Below are 27890 nucleotides of genomic sequence, written 5' to 3'. Positions count from 1 at the left end.
TATAGCGTGTTTGTGTGTGTGTGTGGAGTTGGAGTGTGTGAGCACTGCGTTTTTATGCGTTATCTAATATTTTTTACGATGATGTTTTAAACTTCCGTTTTTAACTTCATTTTGTTTAAGTGAAATTCATCAAACTCATCGTACTGTTAATTATAAGTTCGTGACAGACGCGTAATTATGGAATTTTGGACAAAATTTGTATTAGATTTGGGAACATGCTAATGTGCGTGTGACGTGATCTTAATGATTGGGTGTTTAGTGAAAAGGCTGACAGTAGACTAGGACAGTCGATCGAGCCACTCAAAATTGCTTGCAGTAGATAACTACTGCAAGCAATTTTGAGTGGCTCGTCAATAAATGTCACTTTGATTCCTTCTTTGTTCCAGTGTGTCGATACCATAGTGAGAACACTTTTCCTCATAACTGTTAAATTCTTTAAAGTCCTTATAAGTTTAGTATTTTATAAACTGTCTCTGTATGATTTCAAGCCTTTCGATATGTATATTCTTCTTTCGATATTATTTCAGGAATACTCCGGACATACGCAAAGTAAAGTGCTTTTATACATTCCAGATTACTGAAGGAACGGGTCACTTGTTTTTTGAAACCCAGTTGTCTGAAGGCTGTATTTGCAACATTATCAACGTGCTCATTCATTGAAAGCGATCATCATCGATTTGGATACCCACTGGGTAAACATGTGCCGTTAATTTTAAAGTCAAATTCAATTAGATATATTTTACGAGTCACAGTAATATGATGGCACTTTTTAACATTAACTATGATTCTGTTCCTTGCGTAGTATTCGCAAGCAATATATTGTAGTTAATGACAATCTTCAAGTGAACGTATTTTGACAAATACTTTTTTGTCGTCAGCAAACATTAAATACTGTGCAAGGTGGAAGCAACTTTCAATATCAAATAGGTCAGCGTTATATAAAAGCAGAGCTAGGATGGACCCCTGGGGTACTCCTGAGGGTATTACTACAAAGTCACTTCTAGCACTACCAGTCACAACTGCCTGCATACGGTTCTTTAATAAACCACCAAAGCAAGCTTCCATTTACGCCTAGCACCCTTAGTTTTTGCAGTAGGATTACGTGATCTACTCGGTCAAATGCTTTTTAGAAATTCGTGTAGATCACATCCACTTGATATTTCTCGTCCATACTATGTAATACGTAATCCGTAAAAACATCTATATTTGTATTCACCGTTTCTTCATAAATCCGTAGGGAATAGATCTAGTTATAAAGGGGCATATGTAAGTATAGACAACTGTTTCGAATAATTTACTCATTACATTCAGAATTGATATGGGCCGATAAATAAAATATAACTAGACGTTACAGAATCGATAGGAACAAATTCGGCCAAGACCTTAAGTCGTGAACGCAAGTATTCAACAAGGCTATGACTTTCCAAACGTACATAATTTAAGCATATGCATTTTCCATCTCATCAATTGTATTAAAAAATTAAAAGAATATTCTACCTATAGTATTGGAGTTTAAAGCAAATCTCCTTAAAATATGCTAGTTTCATCAGTCTAATATCTTTTTTATATCAAGGAAGTTAGTTATTAATATAAATATCTTCATGTTTTTACTGAAATGAAAAATGATAAGCGTAGTAATAAAAAAAGTATCATGTAGTAAATATCCTTTAATTCATTCAAGTATTATGTACAGTTACAAGTACGTACTCAAATAGAGGTTCTTACATGCTTAAATTTTATCGTAAATAATGTGTATACAATTAAAATGACACCATTTTGAAAGCGCAAAACACCACTTTGACTTTGACATTTTTCTTACATTATGTAACAATAATTGTAATAATTTTTATTAAAGTTTTCCTAAATCATACAACTGGTTTTTATTTTAAATTGAATGGCTTCAGGGTCTTATAACATTTCATGATGTAATGAACATCGGAGACTTTATAACTATCTCAATATATATATCTTTGTGATATACTTTATGAGTGCGTGCTTCAACGATGAGATGCACATAGCTGCTACTAGATTAAAAAAATCTTATAGATCAATTCAGATGGTTGCAATATATATTTTTCAAAATAGCATCAAACAAACATTTTGTATTTACATTATTATTACTGAATGTTTCTGGATTTTTATTAATATGGCTAGCTTTTAACAATTATATCTGGAACCATTTAAAAATGGTTGGACCTGTCATCCTCATGGAACTCTTCACAGGCTTCGTAGGAACGAATCAAGTCCTCAAATACGTATTTCAGTAACATTCAGTAAACTTATATTATAATTTACATCATATTTAAATCTATAATTTTGGCTGGCAATAATGTAACATTTTCTATAAATAAAAATGACGCTGAACTTGATAAAGTTAGTATTCACATTTTATTTAAAAAGTTCACTAGCACACTGACCATCCCACTTTAAACGTCATAAATTCGTTCGAGTTCATTTATCTCGTCACCATGGTTAATATTGTGACCAATGTTATTACTAACATTGGAGCATTTTTTGTAGCTGCGTCGTGTGCTGGGGACCAACCATCTGACCAAGGAGACTGTGCGCCCTCCCCGCTTCCAGGTCATAATGTAGTTAACAGCTCTGTGAAAAAAATTGGATGTTAGCTGAAGTGATCTTTAACTAACATCTTATATGTAACATTTTATGCGAATTATTATTAACTATTCCAAAACAATATAATATGCACTAAAAAGTAAAAAAAATGCGTGTTCTTCTAAAACTGTATAGTCAATATATTGCAGTTACAATTATTGTTGTTATTGGAATTGACGTTACGATAGGTGACTTAAATATCCGGATAATACATAAATGACTATCGTTAATTTTCTCCTATGAATTGAAGAGTTACTTTGTCATGCTTCCCGTAATCAGCACCTTACCAAACTCTCATCAAAATACCCTAGGAAAGGAAGTCCTTTCCAACAAAAAAGAATCATCGAAATCGGTTGGGTTGAATTTGACTTATTCGTCCATTTGCTAAGTACATACTTAATGCAAATTTAAGCCTTTTATGGTTTTCTCATGGATCCCATTGTCAGAACTGGACCAAAATGGAATGACACGGGAAGCACCAGCTTTCAAGTAAAAAAAGAATCATCAAAATTGGTTCCCCGGTCGAAAGTTTTGAGGTAACAAACATAAAGAAACCGTCGATTTAAGAACCTCCTCATTTTTTAAGTCATTTAAAATTGGGTATAAAAGAAAGTTACAACTATTCTTTTAAAGTTATATTTAAATTTACCTAGGGTTTGCATTTGATGTTGGCTGAGAACAACATAAATGTCTGATTGTTCTAGAGCTGGATCCTCCATCTTATCTCGAAGTGGTCTGTCTGTATATCTTTCTTCATCTATTGTTGAAAAATATCATAATATTAAATGGTTACTCAACGAAATATTCAATTTTATTTTAAACTTAATTTGAGAAAACATCAAACAGTTATCATGGTTTTATATTTTCACATTCTACGAAAAAATATCATTAAAATACATAGTGAATAAAAATAATAGAATTTTGAATTTATTGTAGTTGTATTGTAAATTATTTTCCTATTTTAATGATGAAGTAAGGTTCTTCTTAAAATAAGTTTTATTGAAAAACTTTAACATTATCATTTATATTTTAAACTTAATTTGGATTATCATAGTTTTATTTTTTCACATTCTAGGTAAAAATAAAATCAAGCAAACACACATAATTGACAACACAATTTTGAATTTATTGTAAGTCATTTTCTTATTGTAATGATGAACTTTACTTCTTAAAATAATATTGATTGAAAAACTTTAAAAAAGGATTGGTTTTAAATAAGAAATAAAACACAAGACTGTTGTAATAATGTAGTTGTGTAATTATTCTGAAGTGTGAGAATTTATGTCAATAAAGTTAAAAACTAGATGTAACAAAATTACAACTTACATGTGACCATCGTAGTTGTTGGTAGTGCTGTCGTTGTTGTTGTTGTTGTGGTCGTTGTTGTTGTTGTTGAAGTCGTTGTTGTAACCACTACAATTATTATTTGAAATTGACAATTAAATTATTTTATTTTCATAGAATATAAATAATATCTATGGATCCACGAAATTGATAATCACAAAATCATTTCCTTTGACGTTAATTGCTAGGACTTATAAATTCATAATGTATTAACTATAAGCTATACATAAGATCTGAATCTTCAATTATCCTTACAATAAGTTTAGCATGACATGAAATATTAGGCATTCTAAATGTTTCGTCGAACTATTATGTGACATTTTGAAGTTGGCTTGACTTTTAAGAAGTTCGTGGATGTATTACCTGACATGATATATACAGGGTTTTTGAGAAGATAGGAATAAGTATATATAGAGTCTTAAATTAGGGTTCGAATTTTATTTGGTTTGGTTTGGCCTTAGTTTATCACGGCAACCAACTAAAAAAAATATATTTGATGTGATTCCATTAGTTCTCTTACGCAGGTTTTGAAGAGAAACACTCGAAGGGGAATGAGTGTGCTCTCGTGATATATTTGCTCGCTGTTTGTTACTTATGTATAAGATATTTAAACGTACTGTATAAGGATATTTCCGCTTGAGCGTTTCCAAGATGATTGTCCACGTGACAGCGATACGAGCCCGCGTCCTCTCGTGACATGTCGTTCACTACCAGCGTCATGGTGTGTCGGTACTCTCGCGATATAATGCTCTCCATGTGTTTGCTACCTGTGATAATAATGAAGCAAATATACAGGGTGTAACAAAACTACCCGTAAAGCCGAAAGGTTAAATGGACCTTAGAACGAGTCCATTGACAATATTTAAGAACCGTAGTAACGCTGTATAATGTACCCCAAAAAATAAAAAATATTATTATTTTTACTGAAAACTACGCAGAATGAAAATAAACCTATATTTCTACCAAATTCGCGGAACGACAAAAATTTTAAAAGACCTAACCTAACGAAACAACCTCAACGAATACTTATTTTTCATAATAAACGTCAAATTTACAGAAACGTCTCAAATTGTGCTCCTCCTTGCTCAATACACAACTGGTCGGGATATGGCATGTGTGGCATTTCGCACCATCGTCGGTGTTATTGGTGCGAAAACCGATCCAACACGCTGTTCCATCTTGGCAACCGTTGGGCAATCGGAGAAATACACTGTGTCCTTCACTTAACAATTTTTTCCAACTTGACATTTTTTGAAGCCACTACTTGAGTATATTGAATCCTTGTATTGAGGTAGCAAACATTTATAAATCTGGTTCCCTGTCATGACAGCTTAGTAGGGTTGAAGAAATTTTGGCTTTGATAATTAATTATATTTTATTGTTTTATTTGTTTGTGTAGGCAAACATGAAAATAAAGACAAATACGACCATCCAAACATGGCAGTCATATAACATACACACCAACATTTGGAAGGAACCCCCAAATTTTCTTTGATATTACTCCATGTGTTATTGACACACTGTCTATTTTTATGAGATTCATTCTGGGGGAGATTCATTCAATATACACGAATTAATTTGGTACAATTCCAGGAATTTTAGCACTGTTTTACTGTCCCAATTAATATTCAATAGTAGTTTCATTTCTCGCTCACAACACAGACAGAAAATACCTTCGTCCACGGCACGAGCGGACGGTTTATTTGCTTATTTGCCTCTTTGACCCCTTTGATGTGCCTCGAGAAACTGAAAAGCGCACGGTAACGCGTATTTCGGATTGGATTTATTTGTCAAATAGGCGAATAAGGCTAACACTTATCATGTTATTAACGTCAAATAAACTGTCCACACAAGGTAATTATTTGAAAAATATGCCAAACACATAAATATAAACAGCCATGTGCTGTGAATCAATTGGAATAGCTAGGAGTTTATTATACGAGTATTAAAACTATATTTTAAGGCATTCGGATTGGGTTCTATACAGATATTTTCCTTTAAAGTAAGTTATTATTCATGTTTATTTGAAGGTAGAGTACGGGAAATATTCATTATCCAATCTATGAAGCCCTGACGTGCAATCTAAACTTTGCAGTAATGCTGTAAATGACTGTAGGGAACAAATTTTACTTAAGAACACTAACCAAACAAAATTGCTTTAACCATAATGATTGTGATAGTTAATGATTACCAAGTGGTTACCTACCATTTACTAGTAGTTCACCGTCAAAGACCCAATATGAGGCGGAAATAGGGTATGCTTCTGATGTGCACTGTAGGATCACTGAGGAACCGGTTAGGGCCCAAGCTGCTGCATGACCGGACCAAACTGAGGGGGCGACTGTTACAAAAAGGACACATTTTTAATGCAAGTCATCTGTCAGATGTATAGGAATAGAGGAATCTACATAATATAAGACAATAATCTACCAGTGGGAGGCTCCTTTGCACAGGAAGCCGGCTAGATTATGGGTACCACAACATGTAAACATTACTGTTTCTGTCTGAAGGGCTTCGTAGCTAGTGAAATTACTGGGCAAATGAGACTCTACATCTTATGTCTCAAGGTGACGAGCGCAATTGTAGTACCGCTCAGAATTATTGGGTTTTTCAAGAATCCTGAGCGGCACTGCATTGTAATGGGCAGGGCGTATCAATTACCATCAGCTGAACGTCTTGCTCGTCTCGCGCCTTATTATCATACAAAAGGCAAACTCACATACAACACGCAGCAATATCCTCTTACTGACAGATGGTGGCACCCCGTTGGTAGCTATACATAGATATGCTCCCGATGTCGCTCTCTCCACACTTGATATGTTCAGCCATTCTCCGCTCCACTTCGATACTAAAGAACATCAAACAATAACAGATATTGGGTTTGAATCCCGGTAGGTTATTACATGATGAATACATATGTTTGTTTCCGAGTCATGGATGTTTATTTATATTTATGTATGTTTAAGTAAGTACATTGTAATAAATATATCGTTGTCTTTTACTCATAGTACAGATGATGCCTACTTTGGGGCAAGATAATTTGTGTAAAATTGTGTTAATATTATATTATTATATCCATGTATTATAATACATTCTTGACAACCTACTTTCGTAACGTAAAAGTGTAGAATATAGCAATATAGCCACCATATATACCTAACGATTCGATAATTCGCTTAAACTATATAAATAATAACTTTATTGGGCGTCCGCCGCGCAATGCTGGCAGGTCACAATTATTCAATTGCATTTATTTGATGGCAAACATTTTACACGTTGCCGCTCAGAATTTTAGGTTTTAGAATATCATCTAGACTGTAATGTCACTTACCATCAGGTGAAGTGCTAATCACTATCAATATCCTACTAATATTATAAATGTGAAAGTTTGTATGTCTGGATGTATGTTTGAACTTCTTTAACGCAAAATCTACTGAATAGATTTTGATGAAACTTTACAATAATATAGCTTACACGCCAGAATAACAAATAGGCTATAATTTATAAAACTATAGTGTGAATTATACAAAATATAAAAGAAGTGTGATTGTTACTAATGAATACAACTAGCGCCATCTCTTATCAACTAGCGCGGGAAAGATCAATACAATTTATATGGCATAACAACGTTTGCCGGGTCAGCTAGTATATTATAAAACAAAGTCGTCCACCGCTTCTGTCAGTCTGTCTGTTCGCGATAAACCCTACTTTTAATACTGATTTCACTAATAGATAGCGTAGTTCATGAGACAGGTTTTAGTATGTAATTTGTTACATATTTGTACACATTAATGGTTATTGTTGGACGTGTCGGAAAATTTACATCATTTTCTATTGACAGACTTCTGTAGGGTCAGCTAGTAATAAATATAACTATACAATTACGAACCTACAGTTTGATTATCAATTCTATAATGTCTGAAGTCCTCCCTCCTCCACGTGACACTTGGTGTAGGGGTTCCGGAGGCCACACAGCGAAGGGCCAGTCTCTCTCCCTCCTCAACCGTGACGTCACCGCTGCTGGCTTCGTCGTCGATGTCCGGCGATACTGTAAACACTTTTTTGTTGTAATAAAATCATCAATTTTGATTGCAAGTTTTACACACCTACTTTATAAACACTATAAAGAATTGCTTAGTAAAAATTTGAAATTAATTAACTTGGCTTGCCAGAGAACCGTAAGAATAATAAAAAATGTATAACAATTTGTGAAATAATGTTAAAATTCAGTTAAAGAATTCTTTAAAAAATATATTGATTTTAACTTAATCGTCAATTCTCACTCACTGTAAATATATTTCTGTGCAGGAGAAGAAGCCAAGAGGGGAATTTTGGTTGACGATTGTATCTTGTACATGTGACTTATTTTATTATTGTGAATAGAATTGTGCCGAATGTTTGATCTAAGCCTAGATAAAATTATAACAGTCTGATATTAAATGAAGTAAAAATTTTTGATAATTTAACAGCTAAAACTAAAAAAAAATTATGTATACGAGGAAAATTTGCATAAATATGTTAAAAAGTGCGAACAGCATAACTTTGATACCAGACATAAACATAAAATTGCTATACCCAGTTTTAGAACCAGTTTAAGGCAAATAAGTCATTTTTGAGAAATTCTGTTAGATTCTATAATAAGCTCCCCACGACCATAACAGAATTGCCTGACAAAACATTCAAGACATATATATATATAAACCGTTTTAATAAGAAAAGGTTACTATATTATTAAGGAATATATTGAGGATAAACAAGTTTGGAGAACGGTACCATGCATATAGCGATTCTCTACGACCCTGTAGTATCCACTGACGTCTTTTTAATTACTTACGCTTTTTGACGCCTTTGCGCACTTGTGAACATTTTTTGACTATTTACAGATGCTTTTTGTAAGTTTACGTAAATACTTTATTTTTCAAATTAATTTTCATTTTAAGTTTACTCAGAAGTCACGAAAAACCTATTTTTAATGAATATTATGCAAATTTTTCATTTATTTATTTTAATCTTTTCAAGAGGAACTGAAATATATGGAAATTAGAATGCACATAAGCGGTAGCAAATAGGTAATAATGCAATCGAAGACTTGCTTCAAATAGCAAACATGCACGGATTTGCGGACAATTAACTTCTTGTATATAAGTACTGCCTCATACATAATAAAACGCTTTTTGAACGTATAAAGCTATATTAGTTTAAACGTGTTATAAGCCTATCAAACGTTCGATAAAATATCTTATTCATATTCGTTAGATAAATCTCCCATAACTAATACGTCTCTATAGTACGCAATGTTGCCATTTCGTACAAAAAACATTATTTTAATTAATTAATGAGGAACTGTCAATGGAAACAGACATCTTTTCAATGTCAATGGTTCGTTAGATGTCAAAAGTCGATGTCAAAATAATTTCAAACTTCAAAAATCAAACTTTTGAGTCTGTCGGTTGTCAATCTATGACGGATATCCAACAAGTTTGAGCGGGAAGCTATTTATCACATTATTTATCGAACAGCTGATCGATGTCGGCCATGTTTTTTTGCGTTTGAGTGCTTAAAGGGTTTATAGAAGGGTCCCAGCTACTATTAATCACGTCAGCTTTATCGAAGAGATAATGAGCGTTTTAGCTCTAATATGCGATTATGAATACCATTTTTTACCAAGCGTATATTAGCGATGTTTTAAGTCTCCGCTAAGTCATTAAGTCATGAATAAGACATGTAGTGTTTAATTAAAATAAAACAGTTTGATAAATCCAAATGTGCATGCCTTAAGCGCTCATATAATACGTATTTCTTTTAAATAGTTTTAATACAGATAAAGTCTAAGTATAAGTAATAAGTGGTTATATTATTATATAAGTTATTTCTTATATAATAATATAACCACTTCACTAATATAATAATATATTTTGTTGACGTCAATAAATATTAATATAATAATTATGTATATGTGTTTTGTATCTAATGTCTTCAAGCTCTATTTATAAATAAACTATAACTATATTCCCCGTAATGATAGTTTAGATAGATAGTTAGATAATTTTATGAAATTATAGTATTGTAAAATATATAGTTATAAGATTTGTTTTGTTACACAATCAATATATCTATAACATAGGGCTGCTCAACACCCGAAAATGTCACAGCCGAAAAAAAATGAATCATAGCTAAACAAAAACAAATTTTACTGCCATTCCATGGCTTACAACATAATTAATCTATACTAATACTAATATTATAAAGCTGCAGTGTTTGTTTGTTTGTTTTTTTTTTTGTTTGAACGCGCTACTCTCTGATACTACTGGTCCGATTTGAATGATTATTTCAGTGTTGGATAGTCCATTTATCAAGGAAGGCTATAGGCGATGTTTTTTTTTTCAAAATTAGGGATCCGTAATAAAATTGCTATTTTGTAACACAAGGTGTAAAATCGAAAACCTATTTTTGCGTGCGCTGCAAAAACTATTGACAATATAACAAAATGATGTACAATATAAATATAGGCAATATTTTATTACTTATAAAACTATCGCGTGAATTATACTTTATATGGCAAAACAACGTTTGCCGGGTCAGCTAGTGAAAAGATAAAAAAAGACGTGTGGCACTCGGGGACTGCCGCGGTAAAGCTATTGCATAGCATTTTTTATCAACTTTGCAATTATTTATTTATTTTATTTATGCAGTACTTTTTTCCTTTAGTTTTTTTTCTTTGATATTAATTCAAGTTAAACTTTTTGAGCGTGGTGACCGATAAGAAAACAATTTTTTTCTTTTATTAAATAAATGAGAAGTTAATATTGTTCAAAATATTTTTATTATCTTATATAATACATGTAGGTTATTCAGGAATATTTATCATTGAAACTATACGTTTATGGTAACTGAAATAAGAAACATAAGTTTCAGACTTGATATCTTCTAAATATCTGGAAAATACCGCGTCAATGGTGGTCCCATATTTTGTTGTGGATTCTTGTGGATCATTATTCATTTTCAAATTCAATATTTTCGAAAGAAAAGTTGTCAACCGCTCTGATTTTTTATCAGCGAAGTTGATGTTGAAATCGCCAGCCAAAAAGAGTGGAAATTTATTACCATTTGTACCAAGTATTTTCGACCCTTATTCAGTGTACTCCAGTAGCTCGGATTATTTTTTGGATACACTAAGTAATCCAAAAGTGAAAAGAAACTGATAAATTTATTTATTATTATATCGTAGTTTTATATTTTAACACAAGGTGGCACTCGTTTCCCATTGAATGGACCACAACTGTCGACTGACACATTTTCATATTATTAATAATTCAAAAACAACAATGAAAATAAAAAGTAATAATGTTGAGGTTATTTTTGATAAAATTAATTAAAAAAAAAATCAAACACGAAGTGAGTAAAATTTAACATGCAAGATTTGATTACAGACAGCCAACGCGACAGGTGAAACTAAATAAAAATGCTTGACATAATAATAAAAATTAAAAAAACATGATAATAAAAATAAAGAAATTAAAAAAATCAAGACGTACCTCACCTTCTGCACAAAAAGCATACGTGATAACCGCTGTTCCTCGGCAACTGTTATGACCGTGCGAAATATCTATATAGATCCAGTGAGGGGTGTTATGTTATTTTCGTTACGGAATTTCTGGATTCGGTCTCTACGCTCAAGGCCCGCGATAGAAGCTATGCAATAGATTGAGTTAAAAAGATTGATATTTTCATAAGTTATTGTCCACACAAATAGCCACTAAAACCATTTTTTTTTGTAAAAGAGCAATTTATCGTATTTTTTTTAAATGCTCGACAGTTATCTATTTGACGATGTGCTTTTCATATCATTTATATGCAGAATAGAAATGTTAAATACGATTTAATGCGAAAAACTTTGACATTTTGATTTTTAGACCCTAAAAGAACATACCTACGCGCGTCGCGCTTAAGGCATGCAATATAAAGTAATTTGTTTTCATACACCTGCATAAATGTAACAATAAATACATATCTAACATAATCCTTTTCTTTTCCCGTTGACAAATCGCCAACATATTTTCTTGACATTTCCTTAAATGCCCAACCCATACGTCGGTCATGTTAGAATTGCTATTTTTGATTTTTTATTCTTAATAATATTAACGTTCATGGCTTTACTTTTTCCTGATATCCTCAAAGTTTCATTTTTTTTCCATATTTCACTATCCAGGTGATATGTCTCAGTATTTTGTATGCAATATTATTTACCAATGAAATTAATTAGTCTAGACCTAATGATCATGATTATCAAGTATTACAGGATCGTTTTCTTCAATATTTATAATGATTTTGATTTTTCTCATCATCAGCCGGAAGACGTCCAACGCTGGACAACGACCTCCCTCAAAGACCTCGAAGCAGATCGGTCCTGCGCTGCCCTTATCCAAAGTATTTCGCGCGATCTTGACTAGATCGTCCATCATGTTGCTACCAACACTGCATCTTCCGGTACGTGGTCGCCATTCGAGGATTTTTCTGCCCCACCGGCCATCCGTCCATCAACCTATGTGCCCTGCACACTGCCACTTCAGTTTTGCAATCATTTGGGCTATGTCGATGATATTGGTTTTCATATGGATCTCCTCATTTCTCCTGATTCGATCTCGCAGGGAAACTCCGAGCATAGCCCTCTCCATTGCCCTCTGAGCGACCATTAACTTTCTCATCTAACGACCACGTCTGCGTACCGTAAGTCATCACTGGCAACACACACTGGTTGAAGACCTTCGTCTTCAGACACTGTGGTATTTGGGATGAAAAGATTTTACGGAGCTTCCCGAACGCTTCCCATTTAATGTAAATAAATAAACCAAGCTTCGTAATATTAAAGACTTACGAAGCATTTATAAATAAAATAAATAAAAACGCGTTATATTTCTCGCAATAAAGAGTTACAAATTTAAAAAATTTAATAAGAGTTAAAAATTATGTTTGCTAGGGTTTGTAACTTTTGTGAAACTCATTGTGAGTACATAAAGTATTATTTTTCTTTATGTTTGAATTAAAATTTGCAAGAACCCATCTGCAGGGGAAGGCCTCCAAGGATTGCCAGTCTTCTCTCGTTTGTGCTGGCTAACCAATTACTGCTAGACTGAATAATGTCGTCTTCCCATCTAGCATAGGGTCTGCCTCTTTTACGTATCCCCTTTTGGTAATACACCATACAGTCACCTTTTTGGTCCATCTTTGATCTTGTATACGTGCCACATGTCCCGCCCACTTCCATTTCAAGGATTGCGTGTAAGCCACGTCATCTGTTGCTTTCATGTAGTTACGTATTTTATTGACTTTACGTATATTTAACATGCTGCGTTCCAAACCTCGATAAAAGATTGTATAAAGCAGTAATATGGCATATTTGATTTATAATGAATTTAAAGAATGTTTTTTTTTTAATGAAAATAAGGAACGAGATGAGCAGTATGTTCTGCTGGCGGAAAAATGCCCATGTAGAGCCGTTCAGGGTTTTCAACCCTCAAAAATTCTGAGCGGGACTACAATTGCACTTGTCACCTTGAGACATAAGATGTTAAGTCTCATTTGGCCAGTAATTTCACTAGGTACGGCGCCCTTCAGACCGAAACAAATAATATTTACACATAACTGCTTCACGGCCGAAATAGGTGCCGTTGTGGTACCCATAATCTAGCCGGCATCCCGTGTAAAGGAGCGTCCCACTGGTGCTGTGTGACGTGTCGTAATGCATTGTGCGCGCAGTACAAATGGTCACGTGTATTTTTCTTGGCTCAAGCTGATGCGGTGGAACTTGTGATAAAGTATATGATATAGCAATAGTTGTCAACTCACCCACAACGTGTAACTCGTGCAGCTGACTCATCATGGGCTCCGTGTTCACCTGACACATGTAGCTGCCCCCGTCCGCCGGCGTGACGTCACGCAGCACCAACGTCCAAGTGCCGTCGCCGTGAATCACGCTGATGCGGTGGTTCTTGGTTATCACGTGCGCCGCGATCGTCAGCACCGTCTGCGTGTCCACACGAAGCCACGCCACCTATTTTTTTTTTAATGGAAATGGAGGACAAACGAGCGTACGAGTCACCTGGTGTTCAGTGATTATCGTCGCCCACATTATCTTGCAACACCAGAATCGGAATCACAGAAGCGTTGCCGGCCTTTAAGGAAGAAGTGCGCGCTTTTTTGAAGGTACCCATGTCGAATCCTCCCGGAAACACCGCACTAGGAAGTTCATTCCACAGCTTTGTTGTACGAGGAAGAAAGCTTGTTGAAAACAGCACTGTTGTTGCGAAAATATGCGATAAACAAATAAATAAATCAAATACAAACATAAATATTTTTATCCAAATATAGAATTTTAAAATAACTTATAAGCGTCAAATTCCACTACCCATTTGAAAAGTTATTATAAAAAGGAAGAATGGACGCAAAAAACTCATCAGGCCCTTTTTTTTAATAAAAAATGTTTGAATACAATTTTCCGTTAAATAGGCGGTCGGGAGCGACGAAATGGAAATTTTCAAGGTGTGGAATCATTTAAAAAGTAATTTATGATATTGTATTCAATAAGAAATCTAGCTTTATAAATTGTGTGAGAGATTTTTTTGTTTAGACCAAATTAAGTTTCTTGATTTTTAGTCGCACTTGAGTGAGCTTAATACCTTAAATGACTGCAGTTCATCAACCCTGCAGATGAAGACAGCATCTCTTCCCACAGCTACCGTCACGTTTGATCCCGGACCCACGAACCGGGGAAGATCTGTGAAATAATACAATCTCAAACATCTTGAATTTTTTGAGCTATCGTTGAACATCACAGCAACATAATTATTTGTAGAACAAATTGTGAGAACAATCTATAGGTCCTTCATTAGTTGTTGGAATTGCGAAGCATCATTTCGTTAATAAGCCTGTAAAATTATCCACGTTTAACACCATTCTCACCTGTAACACCAGAGAAATCATAAGGGTGTTGCTAATTTAATTTATTATTTAATATTGTTTATTAATATCCGGATGACCAAGCCTTGCTCGTGTTTTTAAGAACGTAAAAAACTTGAACAAAAAGAAACTAATAGGACATCTGGATTCAAACCGAGGTCTTCTGCTTTCCAGATCATCCAATGTCCCATCTGTGCTATTATAGTCGTGTATATAGTGGCGAAATTTACCTTTGTATTTTATGTTTTTGTTACTTTTTCTCATTTAAACACGAATAAAACTGTTTTTTTTTTTAAATTGACACCTAGCTAGATAGATTTATCACCCCCGAAATCTCTTGTATACTAAATTTTGTGAAAATCGTTGGAGCCGTTTCCGAGATTCAGAATATACAAGAATTGCTCGTTTAAAGATATAAGATAATCAAAAATAGCACTAATTTCATTTCATAGTTAACAAAAACTGTTTAATTCTTAAAATAATATACCATTGTGAACAAATTATCTTATTTTTATTTCCAATTTTCTTATCTTATATAAAGGTAAAGCTGTTTGTACGTCAAAGTTGCGTCACGCCGTTTCTTCCCAAATCTTGTGCTTCCGGATCATTTCCCTTCGAGGAAGATTAAAGGAAGCAGTTTGTGGCTATAATGTCGACTGAAGTATCTGAGGGGGAAATGTCTTATATATTTAAAGTAGCATTATAACAACGATAGGTTAGATAGGTTTCATATTAGTCGATGTTCAGGATGGCTTGGCAGTTATTTAAACGAGATCATAGCTGCCCAGGTAGACTTCGTTCTGTCAAAAGATAATAGTGAAAATTGAATAAGTATAATGTCATGTCCGAGTGATCCCGTTAGTTATAACATAACAATAAACGACGATAACATACAAAAATAAGTTTCAGAGAATGTAATACTTTATAAACCTAGTACTCATTAGTTCTTAGTTCGTATTAGAAACCTAAGATTATCAGTGTTTCTCTACTATATTAAGCATGTATTAAACATATTATAAACCTCCCTCTTGTATCACTCTGTCTACAAAAAAAAAACCGCATCAAAATCTATTCCGTATTTTAAGAGTTCTAAGCATAGATAGGGACAGACAGCGGGAAGCGACTTTGTTATATACTACGCAGTGAATATTATTTGATCTTTAATTATTTTCCCAATATACGCTGTAAAGACCGTCTACTGATGTCCAACTGAGCACGTTGTTTGGTTGATCTACACCGATATACTCAGCTGAACGAATGCTGCGATATTCTCACCTGAATGACTTCTACGAAGCCGAACATGCCTAAGATTTTTTTTAAAGACAGTAAGTGATGAGACGAGTAGGACGTGTAGCTGATGACTATTAATACGCCCTGTTAACTACAATGCAGTGCTGCTCAGGATTCTTGAAAGACCCAAAAATTCTGAGTGGCACCACAATTGCGCTCGTCTCCTTGAGACATAAGATGTTAAGTCTTATTTTCCCAGTAATTTCACTAGCTACTGTGACCTTCAGACCGAAACACAATAATGCATTACTGCTTCACGGCAGAAAAAGTTGCCATTATGGTACCCATAAGCTAGCCGGCGTCCTATGCAAAGTAAAAAATGTTTACGCAGGTAGAGCTGGTGGACCAGGGAACAATCGATAAAATTTTCCTTATGTTAACATAACTGATCGATTACTTACTTTACAAATGTAGAAGTTGCAATGACTTGAGAAGCCATTTAAAATAATTACAGCACCTTCCAAAGAGATGATAACTTTTGCACCACCTAGTATGTAAAATTATAAGGCTCTCACAATATTAGCACTATATGAGAACGGAAGTAATAGAACTTATTCTACCCGAAGTGTTTATCAATGTTCCATGTGTATGAGGCTTAGGGTTGCCAATCCTACTATATTACACAGTATCCTGCTATTAAATGTCCTACTATTATTTTTAAAATATAATATAGTAGGTGAAACTTCTATATTTTATCATAATTTCAGTGATGAACAAAGTGGAAAGATGAGCGCAATAGAGCCAGTATTTTTTTTTCAATGAAAATAAGGAACTAGATGAGCAGGACGTTCTGCTAATATCAATTGATACGCCTTACCCATTAAAATGTAGTGCCGCTCAGGATTCTTGAAAAACCAAAAATTCTGAGTGGCACTACAATTGCGCTACACTTGCTACGACTCAAGTCTTATTTGCCCAGTAATTTCACTAGTTACGGCGCCCTTAAGTTGGAAACACAGTAATGTTGACACATTACTGCTTCACGGCAGAAATAGGCGCCGTTACCTGAATCCAAAAAAAAAAACGAAATTCGGTCTTAAAAAAAGTTAAGGGCTACACAGCCTCACCAAATCTATTTCTTCTGTAAAAAAAGCTGGTTTTAGTTCAAAGGCTGATTCTAAATTAAAATCTTGTTCGTTTCGTTTCAGAAAGCAAACACTGTTAAAAGGTATAAAAACATTTATTTTTTCAAAATTGAATCCTTTAGAATTCTTTTTATGTTATTTCAAACACACCGCTTCAGAAACAAATGGCGTTCTGAGAGAGAAGAAACGCAGCAATAAACTCTTCAATCATTATTGTTTGCGCTTGTTTTAGTAAAATATACAATATTTATTTATTGCATGTACTTTCATTGTTGTTGAAATAAAATAATTAAAATCTAGTCTCAGGCTGTCCGATCGCTTAAATATTCAGCTGAACAGTAGTTGGATTTACGACAGAGTCATTTCTTAACAAAACATTTACTGCCTTACAAATAAACTTGGTATATACTTATACCTGATAATAAACTATATCACTGAAAATATTGTCAATACAATGATAATTCTGAAGCTTTCCCAATGTCAAGCAGCAAAGCAAATAAACGCGGGAATAAGAATATCCCAATCATAAGCAAAATATATTTTTGTAAACATTTAGCATATTCTTGGTGTATTCTCAGGTATAACTATATTCCATTTATTTGTAATACGGTTAAATGTTGTTGTCACAGTTATGGAAAGATGACGGCGCTTTAAATAATTCCGTCTATTATTTCCATATTATTTTCAATAGGTCTATCTCTTCCGCATGGTTCGTTATATTTGATAAATGTTTCCATATTTATCTACCCACTGGATTCATCCGCTCTGACAATGACTAATGAAAATATCTCGTAGAAAAATAGTAACCATTCCAACGAACGGTAAATGAAATTAATTATTACTTTTATGATAAAAGGATTCAGCTTATGTTTGAAAATACTTAAATATAACAGGTCAGGTTGAATGAAATGGACTATTTGTTACATTAATTTGCATTGAAGATAAAAAACTATTTCGGTAATCAAATTTATTAAAAAATCACTTTTGCAAGGATTAAAACGGGTGTAACTGTGTTTTAACATGAGTTACTACGTTTTCAGGGGGACTCCTCCATGCTCTGAAAAGGTCACGAAACGATGGATTTGATAAAATAATGAAAATGTAACATTTACGTAAAAAGTAAATTAATAACACGGTTACAATTACACGTGTCTTAAACCTTTAAAAAATGTTTTATTGAAATAAGTAACACTCGTGTTAATTTTGAAAAAATGCTTAATTTATTTTTCAAATCAAAGTTACCCAATAAAAGTTAAGAAATAACCAAGTACCATTCCAAATGTAAGTTGTAATACAATTCTCATAATTAAGTACATACATATTTTTTAAAGAAAACATTTAACAATGTATATACATTCTTTTCTTAATTAAAAATAATAATATTATTATAAGAGTATAATGGTCTATCCAGTTATCTTGTTAAGCATATATATACAGCAGAACCTCGCTAAGACGAACTTTGACAAGTTAAAAAATAAAAATCTTCAAATCTCGAAAACATGTTTTGTTCCCTTCCTTCCTTCCCACCAAAACCTCAATTACTTAAAATCTCGACTCTCTTTGAGTCATTTGCCTTCAAGCCATTTTGGTATATATTTTCGTCCTTAGCTCACAAACTTTAAATATTACCTCTGTAACTCGAACACAGCTATGTTTTTTTTACAGCCATCATAACTCAAAGAATTTATTACCTCTAATTGTCACCACTACCTTCATTACATCATCATTACCACGAACTTATGACTCACGATGACACATGTTTTCATGCTTGGTGTCAGGCGTTTAATTGTATTAATTTTGATTTCTCAACGTCCTTATGTCAAATCAAAGTCGGCCTAAGTTGAAATTCTATTTGACTTATATAGGTTCATCTGTATATGAAAGCTTCAAGGAAGCCAACAATATATAGAATTATTATTAAAACTTTCATATCGTTGTTTATAAAGACAGAGAGTGGAAAAAATTACGGAACCTAAAATTTTTTTTGTTGCTATTTTGAATTTTGCCAATTTGGTTTTAATTATTTATTTATTTCTCGTACAAGTGGATGGACAGTGCTCATTAGTAATGCTTTAGGCTTAGATAATTTATACATCTAGATAGAGTCTCTTGCTGTTAGACAACCGATAAAAACAGGCCAGTAATATTAGTTAAGTGTGCGTGACAAACTACATCTTACACCCCCTATTTGTATGACACTTTGTGTTCGTGTGTTTGAATTGCTCAAATAGAGGCTAATTATAAAGTCTATTTTTTTTTCAACGTTCTCACAGCTGTCACATCTATCTAGACATATTAATGATCTAAGCCTTTAGGTATGCAACCAGATTGGTCAAATAACCAGACTAACTTAATTATAGAGACTATAATCTAGTTATTTGAGTCTCAAAAAGTGTTTCATCTATTGTCTGATTTAAAATTCAAAGGATGTATTGAAACTGAGTGTGGGCTCTAGTTCTGTATTGAAATGAAATTCAAGATGAAAGTATTAAGTCGATGGGAACTTTGAATGGAAATAATTTACCAATTCAAAGGCTAAGCGAATAAAATACTCGATTTGAAAAGCATTTCTATCTGTATTAGTTTAAATTTAGCCATTGAAGTCATAAGCATTATTGTGTTTTCAATTTTCAAATGCAATTCAATTGATGAATTTATTGAAATATCATTTATTTTACTGCTCAAAGTCCAATTTTGTTTTAATCTTTTATTTTTTTATTTATTTGGGGAGCTTACAGCAACATTTACAAATCGCTCAAGTAAATATAATTCGACATGCCAAGCCATGCAAGCTTCCACACATAGAAAAAAACTTATACATATACAAAGATACACTTATGATACATTTTTGATTTCGTAAAATCATTTGCGAACGCACTTTTTATGCTTTTTAAACTACCACTAAAAAGATTAAATCGGCTATCACAATTTTACATATTGAACAGTTTGGTGATGCGTGGTATGTAACTGTTTATTCTATATTGAGAATGACTGGTAGGTACGTAAAGTAAATCATGCTTTTTTAATGTTCGATTTGGAGTTCGTAACGCAATCATGCTGAGGAGTTCAGGACAATCCACCACACTTTTTAATTTATATGGGCTATTTTTACAAGAAACCCAATATCAGTCGAGTCTCATCTAAGCTGAAGTGGTAACAGATGAAATTTCTGACAGCGCTGAGGGTATTCAACTCTAGGTACTCTAAATTTGTAACAGCATTTATAGCATATGTATATATATATGTATTGTTCTATGTAAGATAGTTATAAGAGGTAAGGATTGGATGCATATGAATGAATTGTAAGATATAAGCAAGTAGTCATTTGAAGAATATATCACAGACCAACAAAAATATAACCAGTTTTTTTTTAGATCAAGCTGATTTAACTCATTTTTTTTTCATGTACTTGGACGTAATCAATATTTTTTAATGAAAATAAGGGACGAGACGAGCAGGTCTTTCAGCTATATATAACTTAGGTGCTAAGGAATCATTTTAACTGTTGCCATTAATAAGTTTTCCAATGTAATTTATGTCGATACGAGTTAATACGAGAAACAACATAAACTTGTTAAGCCTATTACTTGGTTAAATCGAGTTAGTAAGTCTTTTATTGGGCGATGTATAACCTACCTATGCTTTTAAGATCCAGAAAATGTTCAAACCAAGTGTATTATGGAATTCAAAAGTATTGTTAAAAAACGTTTGAGTGGTAAAGTTTAATATAACATAAATTACTTTCTTAATTATACAACTGATTGAGAATGAAAAAATCGCCCTGAGGCTATTTAATTAAAAAAAAATACGGGTTGCACTCCAAGAGTGCCGACAGAAATGAAAACTTGAACATTACGTATTGCATTCTTGAATATCTTAGAATGATAAGGGAATAATTTTGCACGAAATGCTTTATTTATTGACACAAAAGTACTAGCATTTATGTTGTTTAATACAAATTTCATTATTGCGCTATCGTACACAAAATGACAATTTATATTACATAAAAAAATTAACATATCAGAACTATTACAATTATTTTACATTAAAAAGTTTATCTCTCAGACAAATCAATTTTTATACGTAATTTCAACGACTATCTCACGAATTTTCGATCAGGTCACGTGTCCTTACGCGAGTTTAACACAAGAAAAGTGCTTAACGCCGCTAAAGAAGTTTTCACTTCAAATCTTGTTATGAAAATAACACGAGTGAGCTTTAGACCTCACAACTGAAATAGAATTAAATATTTAATTATAAAATTATTCAAGAACGAAATGAAATTACGAAATAATGAAGAAATCACCGTTCGCGTAACGCTAGCGTTCGTTCACATGCCTCTCGTCACGCATTCAACAGCTTACTACTACTACTATTAATAGACAAAAAAGAAAGATGATTTTATTCAGAAAAGTCCCCTGAGTAACTAACATCCGTTCTTCTAAAATTCTTTTATTATAATTCGTGGTACGTAATTGGCTACACTAGGCTTTTATATTTATGAGTAATATAAAATATTTAAGTTTTCATTGAATTCGTGTTACGCAATTGTCTACACTAGGTTTTTTTTTATTTATGCGAAAAAGGAAGATTATGATTGGACTCTTGTTTTAACCAAAAGTTCACAGTCAAATTACTTTTTTTTTATGATAATAAGGGACGAGACGAGCTGGATTTCAAGTGATGGTTATTGATGCGCCCAGCCTATTACAATGCAGTGCCACTCAGGATTCTTGAAAAATCCCAAAAAGTCTGAGCGGCACTATATTTGCACTCGTCTCCTTGAGACATAAGATGTTAAGTCTCATTTGTAATAGTCCCAGTAATTTGACTAGCTTCGGCGCCCTTCAAACCCAAGCCGCGCCGTTGCGGTACCCGTAATCTAGCCGGCCTTCGGCCTTCTAGAGGCTCCTTCGCACAGGAGTGCCTCTCATATGGTTATAACAGTTATAACAGTTTCTAGCAAATTCACTTACGTATATACTTATATATGTACATAGTACATACATAGCAGTATCAAGAATATATTGAGACATTATAGTTAAAACGTTTATTTCTTAAAAATTTTGGTCTCAATGATTTTTTACGGTACTTGGTTACTATACTTGGTTATAAATAGCACGAATAGACCTCTTCTGCAGCACAAATGTGATATAAAAATTGGCATCAGTGTCCCATAGCAATATAAAATAGGACATAGTGCTACGACAATAACTAAATTAAACCAGTCGCGCCGTATCTATCATCAGTTAATTGTCTAGTCTTTTTAACCGCGTTTACTAACTTACGGCCGTTTTCAATAACCTATCTATCCTTGGTTTGACTTACTAGAGGTAGAGAAATCTATCCTTTTATGCTTACTTACTTAATTTAATTCAATAACCTATCGACATAAACCATTCGACTATAACTATGTTGGACATAACTATGGATCGATAGTATCTTGTCATTAAACGGTGACAGCAATGTATCCGTAACTAGAGAAACGTTATTGAAAACAGCCGTTTGTCTATTAGCCAATCCTTCATTTAATCCATTTATTTGAACTGTTAATTAACAACGTAGTTAGTAGAATTATATTGGGGCTTAACACAAAATAGAATTGGGAATCGGCTTTGGTTAGTTAATTTGTAATAATATGTAACGTTAAATTTCTCAAATGTGATAATTCTGTAATGTAACGTATTAATCAACGATCGTAATGACACGATTTTTCTTAATTTATTTAATGTACTTTTATCATCTTGTTTTCTAAAAATTTTAGAAGTCGTCTATTCTTAAGATACCCTTTTAGGGTTCCGTAGCCAAATGGCAAAAAATGGAACCCTTATGGATTTGTAACAGGCACTTTTTCCGAAACTATAAGAACTATACTGTTGAAACTTTGTAAGTAGATGTATTCTGTAAACTGCATAAGATTTTAACAAAAATAGAAAAAAAAACAATAAATTTAGGGGTTAAACAATAAGTTACTTAGAACTGAAACACAATATTTTTCTTTCCTCGCTCCCAAAATGATATTGAGGTTTCTAATATCATATTTCTTCTAAACTGAATAGTTTGCGCGCGAGACAAAGTGTTAAAATTTGTGCGCCTGTAACTTCAGGAATAAGAGAATTATAAAACTAAAATAAAAATATGATGTATATTAACATGCAAACTTCAACCGAAAATTGGTTTGTTCGAGATCTAGTAAGTAGTTTTTTTTTAATACGTCGTAAATCGTAAACCGCAATGAAACTCTTAATTAATTAATATTAAAATAAATTGTAAATCTTCACTAAAGCGATGTTTCGAAATAGACCTACCTACTGAAGTTGAACTGTGGAACAACACTGACACTCCGAGTAACGTAATTATTACTGTAGCACGAGACATTGTTCAAATTTAAACAATTCACTAACTGAAACCCGATCGAGTTTTGTTCGTTCGTAATTATTTTGTTTCACGAATAATATTCTCGGTGCTCGCTCGAACATCAACTGTCGGAGAGAATTTCGCTTCTCAAGGATCGGGTGTCGCGCATGCGCTTCCTTCTAACTATATTTACATGCAAAAACTTTTCTTCATATTTCATTGTATCTCGTTTCGTTTAAGATAATATTTACGTTATTTCAAATAGAAGTATATTACACAAATAAAATTTGAAAACAATTTTTTTATGAACGATTCGGGACTCGAACCCACTACCTCTCGCGTTCTGTGCGAGAGACAGCTCTTCCAATTGAGCTAACCATTCGAGTGGCATATCGTCATAGAATCTTGTATACTACATCAAACTTGAAGAAAGCATTGTTTAGATTTACAAGAGCGACATCTCAAGTCAATTTCCTGATATGCAAATATTGGGGTTCAGCAGGTTATCAACTGTAAAGTAGATTTTGTAGATGAAGCCAATACCTGAGAGTTGAACAAAGCATAAGAGATTTAATGACGATACGTCACTCGAACGGTTGCCTCAGTTGGATAAGCACTCGCACGAAACGCGAGAGGTCGTGGGTTCGAGTCCGCATCGTTCATAGAATTTTATTTGTGTATTAATCGTAGAAGTAAGGGTTATCGCTTTAAAAACATAACAAATTGTTTAGAAGTAAATTGTAAAATTATATTAAGATAGTAAGCATCGGAAATACTGAGACTTGATTATGAGACCAGATATTTAGTAATACTGAAGATTATACTTGAGACATAAGTCATGTCTGATTGTCTTTATTCTGCACACGTCATACTATTCTGTAATGTTAATGTAAAATTTGTATCTGTAAATGCATCGTAAGAAGAAATACATGTTTAGTACTTTTTAACCAACTTCAAAAAAGGATGAGGTTCTCAATTCGTCGGTATGTTTTTTTATGTTTGTTACCTCAAAACTTTCGACTGGGTCAACCGAATTTGATAAATTGTTTTTTATTTGAAAGCTTGTGATTCTCGTGTGGTCCAATTGTAATTTGGTCCAGATCTAACAATGACATCAATGAGAAAACCATAAAAGTCTTAAATTTGCTATCTATGTCGTATAACAAAGTAGATGATAAATTTACGAATAACTTAATATAGCGCCAACCGATTTCGATGATTCTTTTTTTTTATTGGAAAGGATAGATAGACTTCAAAGATAGTTTGGTGACAGTTTGGTTAGGTTCTGATTACGGAATCTATGATTAAATTGTTAGTTAGTGTACTTCAAATTCACAAAAATCATAAAATAAAAAAAAAAAAAAAACAAAAAATCATGAAATAAAAAGAAATTTAACAAAAAAAGCAACCGCCTTCTAAAACACTATTCCGAAACAATAGATATAATGTGCACTAAAAAGTATAATATTATTGCGTATTTTTATACAATCTAATTCTAGTTACGATTATTGTTATTTATGGAATCGGTGTCCTTCCGCCGCTACCCGCTCTCGCTTCTCGCCTCCTCACGACTCAAGCACATCTTACCCATAACTATGTACGTAGTTACAAACCTATTTTGGATGACACTGACTTCAAAAATTACAATAATCGTAACTAGAATTAGATTAATTAATAAGATTGTATAAAAATACGCAATTTTTTTTATACTTTTTTGTGCACATTATATCTATTGTTTTGGAATAGTGTTTTAAAAATCGGTTGTTTTTTTGTTAATTATTTTTTATTTTATGATTTTTTTGTCGTTTGTGTTTTAGAAGTCGATTGCTTTTTGTTATAAATTTTTTTTTATTTGATTTTTTGGGGAATAAGGAGAACAAACGAGCGTACGGGTCACCTAGTGTTAAGTGATCACCGCCACCCAAATTCTTTTGCAACACCAGAGGAATCACAGGAGCGTTGCCTGCCTTTTTTATTTGGTACACGTAATCAGGCAGAAAGTACGCACGGTGCCCACGCCAGCATAACTTATAACAGAAGACTTACGAGCAAACTTTTCACCCACATATACATACCACACACGGATTGTGATCCAAAATTGCCTTTTTTAAGCTCCTGCCGCTAAAAGGTTAGATCTACTTTAAATTAGCTATAACTATAAGTAAGTAGGTTTAATACCGAGGAATTTTCTTAACTCCTGATATGCCATCATCCACGTAAATAAAAATATTCATAAAATGAAAACTACTGGGACAAATTATGTTAAATTTTTATTCCCACAATTGGCAAACGCCCGCATCAAACTAAAGAAAAATCACGAAAATCAGGTCATAAATCTCAGTGTAATCGCTGCACATACATCAAAATAATACCCATCGAATTGAGAACCTACTCCTTTTCGAAGTCGGTTAATGAGTAGGAACGTTCTAGGTTGGTGTATTATTATTTCACGAATTTATAAGTATTAAAGGATTTAATGTTTAAGATATGATGTTTCGTTATAAGTATCTTTGCTGATGGTAAAAGTAAAATTGCATTCTGATCAACCTATATACCTACGACCTCATAATACATAATTGTATACTACTAAAACTAGCCTAGTTTAATTTGAAACATAATTAATTGTTAATAAACTAATAGGCGAGTAATAGGCACATTCTTGAATGGGTAATTAAATATCAATCAATCAATGTCAGAAGAGGTAAGAGTTATGCTATAGCTTTCTATATCTCTCTTTAGAGACAACTTCTAGGTGAATATTGTTCGAGATAGATTGCGCAGAATCAATATCGGCACTATGAATGTCTACATTGTTTGCCGATAGATGGCGCTAGTTGGTACTAGCGGCAAACATTCACCACAATGTATGTATTTAACACGCGCCTTAAGTATTTGTTTAGATATTGTCACTATATTTAATATTGTTTTTGTTAATGGGTCTAGCAAACAGTAATAATAAACTGGAAGCTAGTAGCTAGAACAGTTCTATTGATATTGGTGTTATTGTTTTTTAATATAATAATATTTCAAGTGAAAACGTGAAGTTTCACTTAATAATAGTATAGGTCATTCTAGTAAAAGTTCAAACTGAGCTATCATTTAGTTTTACAGGTAACTTGCGCTGTGCGATCTAAATGGCACCTAATTGTATCATGGCAAGATTTTCTATTTATTTAATATCTTTTGTGGAGTGAATCTTTTGTACTTATCGTGTATTCTATGGTCTCTTCAAGAAATATGACTTTAAACCAATCTATATATATAAAAATGAATTGCTGTTCGTTAGTCTCGCTATTATAACTCGAGAACAGCTGGACCGATTTGGCTAATTTTGGTCTTGAATTTTTTGTGGCAGTCCAGGGAAGGTTTAAAAGGAATAAATATGTATTATATATTTGAATAAATATGAAAATGCTCGGAATTAAATAAAAACAACAAATATGTTTTCCTTTGATGTGTCCATACATAATTTCTATGAGATAATTTATAGACGCACGGTTTGACAGTTCTGCTGTGAAACAATTTCATTACGACAGCAGGGTGCATATTTTTACGAAGTAATTCTTATTGACAAATTCATAAAAAACATTATTTTATTGATTATATACAGAACAACGTCTGTCGGGTCACCTAGTTTGAAATATTTTTGGCTTTTCACAAAACTCTACCGATACTAAAGGCAATATCTGGGCACTCAAGGCGGGGAAGGGAACTTTGCTTGCCTTTGAAAGGGACATTATTAAATTTCTAGATGTTGGATATTCAGTACATCTATAATACGCGAAGACATGGTTGAATATTATGGCGCGGTGATACTTAAAGCTTTTGTTTTTTGTATTCGACGTCTAGAACATCAATAGCGTCTTTCTTTGTCGCTTGAGTTAATGAAGACTTGCCATACTTTTCTAGCGTTATACGACATACCTCACGACCAGTTCTAACAGTATCCGCCAAGTTGGGTTACAGGCAACAATTGTCAGCCATTTTAACACTTTGGTTTAATTTAATCAATCCCGCAAGTGAATCTAATGATTGTGTTAGAAATGGCATCATGAATAATTCTAAAAGAATCATTTTTGAGAGAATAAATGTCTTTTATGCCTTAAAAAAACTTAGCACAAACCTCATAAACTTAACTGAACCAGTAGGTTGCAGAAAAGAACGAAACTGAATGAAAGCGTATATAAGGCACTTATAGTACGGTGTTAGAACTCGAACTGATTACAAAATGGCTAGCTGACA

The 27890-nt window shown here is 33.1% G+C and overlaps 1 protein-coding gene across 2 annotated transcripts; it reads right to left on the bottom strand.

Moving 5' to 3' along the window:
* Positions 1-1729: 1729 nt before the first annotated feature.
* On the bottom strand, positions 1730-23756 carry LOC126975760 (opioid-binding protein/cell adhesion molecule homolog). Of its 2 annotated transcripts, XM_050823790.1 has the most exons (10): positions 23600-23756; positions 14637-14734; positions 13807-14011; positions 7850-8008; positions 6680-6808; positions 6167-6301; positions 4578-4727; positions 3943-4029; positions 3266-3373; positions 1730-2604 (listed from the first exon to the last, which is right to left on the bottom strand). In XM_050823790.1, exons 1-10 carry the CDS (start codon positions 23667-23669, stop codon positions 2585-2587), a joined length of 1161 nt encoding a protein of 386 aa, XP_050679747.1. In that variant the 5' UTR covers positions 23670-23756; the 3' UTR covers positions 1730-2584. The 2 variants fall into 2 exon arrangements, with proteins under 2 accessions (XP_050679747.1, XP_050679748.1); XM_050823791.1 differs by lacking the exon at positions 7850-8008.
* Between the last annotated feature and the right edge of the window lie 4134 nt (positions 23757-27890).

Source organism: Leptidea sinapis, chromosome 37 (genome assembly GCF_905404315.1).
Source record: "Leptidea sinapis chromosome 37, ilLepSina1.1, whole genome shotgun sequence".
NCBI classification, from domain to species: domain Eukaryota; kingdom Metazoa; phylum Arthropoda; class Insecta; order Lepidoptera; family Pieridae; genus Leptidea; species Leptidea sinapis.
The sequence above is the reverse complement of the archived record's forward strand: the minus strand, read 5'-3'. Positions and strand labels throughout refer to the sequence as shown.